Raw genomic sequence first — 9,839 nt, forward strand, 5'->3', positions numbered from 1 at the left:
TTCAGCCGAATTTAAGGGTGTCAAAGCAGCAGCGTAAGTAAAAATTCGTAAATTCATTATTAGTTACTCTCTCCTTAATATACTAATATGCCTGTTGGTTTAAATTAGGTAAAATTGGTTTAAATTAGGTAAATAATATATAGAATTTCACTTATTCAACTTAACCTAATTTATACACATGGCTGCTTTAAAAGTAAAATGAACTCTTAAATTTGTATTTTGGGCATCACGAGGACAATATGGTGATATCGCATATGTGGAATTGCAACGCTAGGGTTCTTTGAGCACTGCACAAGGTCGAATTTGCCCAGAACACAAAGTACGACCGAAGGCATATTCTATTTGCCTCATCATTAGCTTTTTGTTCGTATTTTCATTAAAATGATCCTCGCAACGAGAAAACATTGATTTTGATTTTAACTATGTTATTTTAGAAAAACTGATGATGGTGGAAAAATACACCAAAACGTATTTTAATTGATAAATAAAGACAATAAATGACTGAAACCCAGGAATTAATTTTGATTTTGAATTGAAACACAGTCAGGAAAGTATATACAATTAAAAAAAAAGTGAAAACACCCTATTGAAAACATGAGGATCGAAAGGTGGTGAAAACAATTGAATTAAAACAATTTCCTATCTAACCGTCCAAGTAGCCAATTACAAAAATGTAGTCCTACAACGATAAGCGATCTGTAGAACGTAGGCAGTCGATATACTTAACACTGTCTTACGTCGATCCAGCTCCCAATAATAAATGACATTTTATAATTTAAATTGATCATTTTCTTGAGGCGTTACATTGAAAAGATGGCAAAGTTTGACGTTCTAGCTAAAAACTTTCCCCAATGTTCTTTGTCACTCTCCAGTCGATTCCGACTGATAATCAGTCGGTGCTAATTCTCCGTCAATCACAGGCAGCCGCAGGAATAATGGCTAATTTAAATAAAAGTCGTTCTGAGACACACCACCATATCATTGCATAATTGGATTTTATTTGGTCTTGTTGACCACAGCCAGCAACGAGCGGTAATCTATCAGCATCAGCCAACCTTAAAGATTTCAAGATTACATCTTAGATTTCTTCTCTTTCAACGGTGAGTGGTATCCATTCGGCGTATGTGAGATATGTTCGCCATATACATGCCCGCATTCCTTCGAACATTGTTTCTCAATAACTCGCTCTATGTCTTAGTTTATGACGGAATGTTGCCTGACTGAATGTGCTATTATTAATTGAGGCCTCAAATTAATTCCTCGTTAAATACGCCACTGATGGTACTTGCAGGCAACTTGTGTTCTCACGACTCCTCCGGTACCTCGTCGTAACATATGACGATCGTTTTGGGTTTTTGTATGTATGAAACACAATTGCAAAGCACGCTCCAAACCATTGTTCACTCTGGGCAGACGGAATTTATATATTGGCTATATCCATTGTTTAAAATAATTGTTTTAGGTTTGCATACCGCACTAAGTTACTTTGTTTCAGCAAAATGTCCTATTTTGGTTTAACGAGCCTCGTTTGTAGGTTTGAATGTTAGGCCTTGATATAGTATGCTTAAATCGAACAGTTACGCCAACAGAACATGCAATAAAGGAAATGTCCGTTTCATCCTAAAACGACGCCAAGTTAAATGAATAGAAACCCGCTAGAGGACAAAAGTCTGCTTGTATTCCCAGCGTTTCTTTTCTCCAACGAAATACAATAAATTTGCTAAAATTCATCAGAAAGCAGATACTGGAGTTTTCATTCATCGCACGTATGTTTACTATAGATATGATCTCCGACTGGGCTCTGTATTTGTCGGAATTATGACACGGTTTGTGAATTAACTTTTTGATGGTTTGCATACTTGAAGAACAAGACCAAGACTGACCTTTTAAAAGATCAAATTATATGCACCTTCAAAAAACTGGCCAACAAACAATTCAGAAATTGTCGTTTTTAAAAGAAGAAACGGACCGGCGCTTGCTGCTTTCAGTGGAAAGTTGACAATTTTTGTAAGAACACTATCAAATGTAGATTAATTACCTACACTTATACATATACAGGGTGTCCCGTAAGCACATGACTAAAAGGGTACTGCGATATTCTTTGGATCAAAAGAAGACGATCTGACCTAACTTTTATTAACAAAAAAAGTCTCCTCTGCTATTGATGGTCAAGGTTCTTCAAAATATATATTTTTTTAATATCGGGAGAATGGTACGATGTATTTCGGTGAAACTCGCTGTGAATTTGTTCTTATGTAAGACTCATATTTTGATTAAACCATCACCGAGTTCAGCCGTTTTGAACAAGTGGTGAATTCTTGAGTGTCGTGGTGCAAAAGCTACCAGAACTTTTTATCTGGTGGATGAAATTAACTCATTGTTTTTGGTTAATACACTAATCATTTATTCACGATTTTGTGCTCTTTGTAAAATCTTGTAGCATTTATAGTTTTTGCGAAAAAAAATATTTCTGTTTTCTTGTCATTTAACAATGTTAGACATTAACTGAATTTCGCTAAAATACATCGTGTCATTCTCCCGAAATTTCAAAAAAGATAATTATTTTGAAGAACTTTGACCCTCAATAGCAGAGGAGCCAGACATTTTTTGTTAACAAATTGATTGATTGAGATTGATAATGCAAAGAAAATCGCAGTATCCTTTTGATCGTGTGCTTACGGGACACCCTGTACTGTACAGTTGTCCAGGTTGCTGATAATATTTCTATTTCACGCTCCAAAACGGTGAAATTTCGCTGGTGTAAAATTAGTTCTATTAGAAAATTTGCAAAATTGCATTTAAAAGTCGGCTTCCAGGCAAATCGACGAGATTTGAAGTGAATTGAAAACAAACATTTTCAATCAATTTACTCTTTGAAATTAGTTGAAGAACAATTACTTTTACTCTTTAACAGGATGAAGCTGACACTTAAATATTAAAGAATCGAGTAAATAAATTAACGTAAAGGGAGTAAACAGAGATTAACTAAATTGTATTCTTGGAATGGAACAAACTGATGCGGTTTGGGAACAGCTAGTTTGACTGTTCCGAAGAATACCACTTACATCATCAGCATAACGTTTTCAGCTGCCTTGATTTTCCATAACATATTCCATCTTTTCCCACTTAGTTACCACCTATGAAGAAGCTGCGAGCTTATTATTTCTAATGATGGTGCTTTTGTTGTATCATAAGGCTTCCGCCCGAAAGAAAAATCGTCCGACTTATTGACGCACATTGTTGGTAGGTAGTTATCTCGTATTAATTGTTTACCACCCGATGCGTCAGGATGGACTGCTTGTTTTCAAGCTTTTTAATCATGTTGAACTTTTAACTAGCTTTTGACCAAAGAACCAAACAGCACCATTCAATGCATTGATCTCTAATTAGCTTATCTGGATTCACAATTTTTTTGTTAGCAAGTTGTAATTATGCAATATACAGAGTTATCCTAAAATATATTTATGAGGACGATTTAGTCAAACTAACTCACTGAAAAGGGGAAAGTATTAACGSTCAGACGTTTGTGCCTTTGTMAAATCAACTTCCGAGTATTTTAGCAAACTTKTTGTTTAGATAGAACAAAAACAGTCTCCGTCTTCAGGTWTAAAATATTGATAAATAATAGACTGGACAAGTCAATTAACATAAAAATAAACAAATATAAAAAGTAACAAACCCAGAAGTGTTTTTAAATGTAGTYCTACATATAGCAAAAAGAATTGACATTTTAAAATAAAAGATTAATTAGTTCTGACTTTTAGTTAGGAACCCAACTTGACCTTAATAATATCAACGCTATTTCTTTGCTAAAATGTTTGTTTCTTTTAGCATTTATCCATTGTTTTAATTGAACTGCTCTGGCTGACCTTTAATATACATTTTCCTTCAAAAAGAATTTAAAGTTTGCAAAAGCTTGGTGAAAAATTTAGTTTTTCTGAGGTGCATAAAATGCCAATAGTTTGGTAAAGATTGTAATTCCAGTTTACTGACTAAAACACCTTGATACTATCCGGCACCAAAGGTTTTAAGATAAATAGTTTTGGCCACTATTTGTAAACGCTTGTAAATCGAGTTTCAGGGAGAATTGGTTTTTTTCTGCAAATTTCTGAAATTGTTAAAAATAGCAAATAAATTGATCATTTTTGTTATTCTCTGTTCAAATGGTTTTCTTGAGTCTTATCGTCACTAGCTGACTGTCTTCGRCAAATTATTTATCTTGCATCGTTTTTTTCATCTTGCAGCGTTCATCATTCTTGCAATTTTGCATTATGGAGTRTTCAGGGAAGGCAAAAAAATATGAAACGTGTTTCTCTTAGTTTGCTCAATTCTTATATCAAATGTCGACCGTTACTCGATATTGATTMCTTTCAAAAACTTTACAAARCACGCAAGAGATAGAAAAGACTGAATAAGCTMAATCGGGCAAKCTAGATGGAGCCTGCATTTTAATAAAGWAAATACATGCGAATATGGAAAAAGYATTTTGTCGTAAAAGTAAACAGTTTTTTAAAWTAACGACCCTTTTAAATCGGGGTTTGTCCTAACATGGTGTATRGAATTACATCTTCCTTTGATAGCAACAAAACCTTTTAWAACTTCTTCTTCTACKCAAGTGTAAACATCACACATCAAATAAGTACAATTAATTCAAAATGTTTTTCTATAATCGAATAACTCAAATTATATAGTTTGATTGTTTCCRTCAGTCTGGTCTAAAACCATTTAGCAATTAATCTGCAGAAGTGAMACTGGCAAATCAGCTTCAAAGTGCTGGTTAGTGAACACATTTGAACATAKATTCAAGTCAAGAAGTCATTGAGAATCGGTCAACTTKTCAAGAAAACTTTCAGTTAACTTAGAAGTTGAACATGAAATAGGCTTGAGATAGAYMWGGCTGATGCTCTAAAACTCAGGGTATTTATAAGTTTAKATTTGAGTCAATTCGATTGAACATGTAAAAGCTTAAGCAATTTGATTCAACACATCAATTCCTTCCATAATAAGCCGCTTCCAGCAAAAAAATTTWAATTTTGCAATATTAATTACGTATAAGGTATCGGCTAATGCTATTTTTATAGATAAATTGTGTGTCTGGTAAAACTTTTGCAACAGACAAAAAAGTGTCTAAATAAAGTCAGCTATCATTAAACCCGTTGCTACAGTTGTTAACGCTGTTATTTACAAACCGCGCATCATTTTAATTGACATTAAATTTAGGAACATTTGCCTATTGGCGACCTAGTTCTGGTTCAGCGTTACGCTGTTACGGAGCACCCTGTATATAGCTACTATTCCACATTTGTTTGTGCAATTTGCCGCCCAAGAAACACGATCAAAGATCGTTTGAATTTCGTTTGATGTTTGAATCGGACTGCTCAACAACAAATTGTCTACATAGACAAGTTAGAAGAAGGAAAAGCATTTCATAGCTTCGATTGAATTACTGTCCTTACTTTAAAATTTTCATCTGCAATCTCAAAAATCTCCAAACTATAAAAAGGAGAAGCGAACAACCACTTACGCGATATGGCAAATAATTCCGAGAGCTGCATGAAGATGGACGGTTTACAAAAAAATGTGAACTTGGTCTCTGGCCAAAAAGAAGACATCCAATCGGCGAGCCCGTTCATAATAATCGTCATTATCGCAAATATATGTACACACATTATAGGTCGTGACCATCGCTGCCCACCGTGTAATGAGGGGGCCCGCCTGCCTGCTTATGGCACCCAAGATCTGGATCTTTTTCGAATCTTTCCCCCTTGTTATGCTGGATCGTGCACGCTCTTGCTGGCTTGCTTCCTCGAAAATTTTATTGCCGATATAATCGCTGAATAATTGCCCAGAGTGTTCAAAAAAACCTTATGAGAATATTGCCTCCACCATGTTTCATCTTGTCTAATCACAAGGTGCCGGGATTACAGGTTTATTTACACACATCGTTAGTCACAGGGACGCCTCTATTAGAATTGTTCGTCGATGTGAACATGGTTTGTGAGCATTTGAAGAATATAAGATGCAAGCAGTACATTTAACTAAAAGCTGGCCCAAAAAGGAGTTTTCAACTTTAGTAAATTTATTTTTCCAATGCGCAAATTTCTTGGAAAATGTATGGGGACATTGCCTAAACGTTTGCCCATGTCTGAAATCTGTCACAACGGACGATTTTTGTCACATATTGTATTTTGGTCATTTCAAATATTTTACAAGCGCCCCGTAAAAAAGTCACAGTGATTCAAATCCGGGCTTCATGAGGGCCACTGAATCTTTCTCTTTGACACATTAAGTACTCCGTCAATTTTTTGGCTTGAACATTGGTAACATTATTGCGACGCCAAATAAACGCTTCTCCCCGTGTAACTTTACATGGTGGCTGAATGTGCCCAAACCAAACTATAGTTTAACACCGATCTCATTTTGTTCCGAAACTTATAGAGTTTTCCTCAGACAAATTCTCAAATAAGTTGATTCTCTTATTACCATGTTTATTCTACTCCTCGCATGCTCCCAGACAACAATTTCAGAGGAATGCCGCCAATTTTCACAAGAACAATTTTGTAGCACCCCGTACAGGATGAGATAAGAAGTAACATACATAAATGTAAGATAAACAATAGACGCAGGGTGGCCCATAGAGTAAGTAAAAGGGAAAATAATAACTTAATTTACTTACTCTATGGGGTGGCCCACTTCAATCGAGACTTTATTTCACGCAAATTTTTAGATTAGACAAACTATGTTTTCACCCCAGGAATCTGTGGTAAGATTTTGTACAGACATTTTACATACACAATGTTTACTTTAATTGATTAAATTTTATTCTTGTTAAGTAATACAAGGGTCCTTTAATATTGTCAAAAATTATGCAGTGTAAATCTACTGAAGCACACAACTTTTTTAACTTTGTCCTACCGTTTCACATTTTGCCACATTGTATCGATAATAGTTGACATTTTCCATTATGCCTTTTTGAAAGTCACGTTAATTTTTTCCATAATTTATTGTTGTATTCATATATAGGGTGTCCCATTTTGAAAACAATGTTTGAGATGTAACTTTTTATTGGAGCACCCTGTATAGCTGCAGCTAATTTTAAAATGTGCTCCTGTAAAAATTCTAAATATTAGCAAAAGTTGGATTAAAAATACCTATTCGCTTGCTCTGGAATTCAAGTCTCAAATAAGGTGGTCCCCCTGTACAATGAAATACAAAATGTTTGGTCATGAAGAATGAAAGTATAGTCAAAAAACACAAAAAGTCGGATACACGAATGTAATGTGAAGAATTTAAGAATAAAAACTCTCGAAGATGTTACCTGCATAACAAGCTCAACGCTCAAAATTTTACTCTCACACACCTACAAGGGTAGAAATGCAGTACTAACATGGGAAAATCTCTCGAAATTAACCCAACATTTTCAAAATACTCTACACAGCAGCATCCTTTATGTACGACGTTTGAAACATGTAAGCAGCAATAACTTTGGTTCCTTCGTAATAATTCCGACTGGAGATGTTTTCGTTGGCCTCACCAGGATTTGAACCACGACAGGCCAAAGGCAACATTACAATGTTCTTTTCGAGCACCCGATCTAGAACAGTCACCGCTTTTCTAGCTCTAGACTCTCTGATCATATTCGGATCTTCTTTATAAATCTGAAAGGGCATGCCAATCAATGACTATTCAAGGGCCGTAAGAAGAGCAAGCAACCCAACTGGAAAGTGTTTGTAGAAGAGCAGTAAATAAGAATGTCATTAGACGAATAGGTCGAGAAGATGCGACAGAGTTTACGAAGAAGAAGCTCAAAGGTAATAAATCACAGGCGCTAATGTATCCAGATAAAGCTGCAAAAGGGCAAACTCACCTGAATCACAGCTCTTCGAGCTGCATTGTAGCACGGCAGCCTGAAGTTCTCAAACCATGGTCTTTTGGAGTCGAGCGTCTCACAAGTAACTGTGTTTTTAATGTTGTTCTCTTTCACCACACTTTTAACATGAGCCTTTACGAGCTTTTCCACTTTGTCCACGACCTGCCTAGGCACTAGTTTGAGGGTTACGACTTTTTTGATCTTGGAAAAGTCCTTTTTATCACACACGCATTCGAGGTTTTCGTGAACGTGGATGCTGGGCAGCCGCCAGAAGCTCATCAACAGTTTCACTTGATCCCAGGGCTTTTTAAAATCAGGCAAGGAATCTCTGATTTCATCCGCATCGAAGTCCTTGATGTTTTCGTAGACTTTCTCCTCATCGGGAGTGATCTGCTCCACGTACTCTCCAAAGTGTTTAATTAGAATCTGTTCTTTGTCGTCCACCAAGGAATTTACAATTGCTTTCATGTCTTCCTTAATATCAACTTTAGAGTCCTCAGATTGAGTAATGGCAATTTCAAAATGAATCATGCCTGGAAAGAAGCAAAACCCAACACAATACAATAAACAAAACCACAACGTTTGCTGAAGTACTTACCCACACATCCATAGATCAAGCAGGGATGCTTGCCGCCAATCCACTCAGACTCACATAAAATCACGTTGTAAATACCAGCAAAAAAGTCTTGCACTCTGGTGGGCAGGAAAGCAGACAGCCCTAAGCTGTTTTCATGGTTCATAAACTCAATAATGAACTTGACGTTGACTGGCAAGGGCATGTCTGACTTCTGGAAAGCCTGGATCACGTGAAACCACATCATCAGTGGACCTGGAGTGAAAAGTACTGTTAGAGATCGAAGTCCCCAAAATTTTCAAATGGAGTGGATTATACACAAGCACTTGCCTTTTCCACAAGCGGTCCCATTTCCGAAGAACACGTTGTTCTTATTGGTCAAGGTCCAAGGATTTGTGGTCCAATCGGCCAAGTCCGGTTCAGGGACGTCCAGATGCAAATAGACACAGACCTAGGGAGAGGATCAGTTTGAAATCGAATTAGATTGGAGTTCCTTCCACTATGTTTTGATTCCAAGTTGAATGGAAAAGGGAAGAAAAGGTACAACACTTTTATAATAATCCGCAGAATTGCTGGTCTTGGGAATAAGTGAAGCCTGGGCGACTGTAAGTAAAAGCTGTAGGTTCGAATAAGCTAGTTTTTACTAACACTCGATTCAACTCACTGTTTTCTTGTCGATGCAATTTCCCAGAGAGGCCAGAATGACTGAAGGGATCGGAACTTTCTTCCCATCCAGCAAGTAATGGCCGATATTGAAGCATTCGTATTTCATCTGCAGCTTCTTAAGCCATTCTTCCGTAAAGCTGATCATGCGATCTACATCATCCCTGTATTGCAGTTTACCGGAAACTGACTTGAATTTTACAATTTCCGCCAAATCGTCCAAGAATTGAAGCCGATTGGAGTCGACATATTGAAGAATTAGCAATAGATCGGGCTCGATATTGATTTTTTTACTCGTTTTGGCCGCATAATATTCACCATATACTGCGTTGGTTGTTATGGTCTCACTATGTTCAGTTCTATATGTATGAGGGTATACCATATCTTGCTCAGCTAGCGTTGGTGAAGAAACGGGAAATTCACCAAATAATCCGCGTAGAAATAGGAGAAAATGAAGAGATATGTCACCAAAATCAGTTCGATTGACATTGAACACTTTGGCGATCAACGGGAAACTGAGATTTTTACCTGGTTCCTAAGCAGCCGAACAAATGCAAAAAAGTCAAAACAGTGTTTTTGATTTTTGGAAATGAAAAAAAGTATTTGAGAAATCTCTTTTCAAATACAAAAGCTTTGAATAATAATCCATTTAAATCAATCTGAGCTAATTGCTTGAAATGTTTATTTCAGGTAGACATTTTACGCAATTTTCAAGTTTTTCAATACTAAAAG

At 36.3% G+C, this 9,839-nt stretch overlaps 1 protein-coding gene across 1 annotated transcript; it reads right to left on the reverse strand.

The window, feature by feature from the left end:
• Nucleotides 1-7,218: 7,218 nt before the first annotated feature.
• Nucleotides 7,219-9,631, reverse strand: LOC109539660 (cytosolic non-specific dipeptidase). Its single transcript, XM_019907547.2, has 5 exons — nt 9,109-9,631; nt 8,775-8,895; nt 8,469-8,699; nt 7,868-8,403; nt 7,219-7,658 (listed from the first exon to the last, which is right to left on the reverse strand). Exons 1-5 carry the CDS (start codon nt 9,487-9,489, stop codon nt 7,431-7,433), a joined length of 1,497 nt encoding a protein of 498 aa, XP_019763106.1. The 5' UTR covers nt 9,490-9,631; the 3' UTR covers nt 7,219-7,430.
• Nucleotides 9,632-9,839: the final 208 nt, after the last annotated feature.

Source organism: Dendroctonus ponderosae, unplaced genomic scaffold, assembly GCF_020466585.1.
Source record: "Dendroctonus ponderosae isolate FM_Combo_2020 unplaced genomic scaffold, Dpon_F_20191213v2 Dpon_F_20191213_572, whole genome shotgun sequence".
Classification (NCBI taxonomy): domain Eukaryota; kingdom Metazoa; phylum Arthropoda; class Insecta; order Coleoptera; family Curculionidae; genus Dendroctonus; species Dendroctonus ponderosae.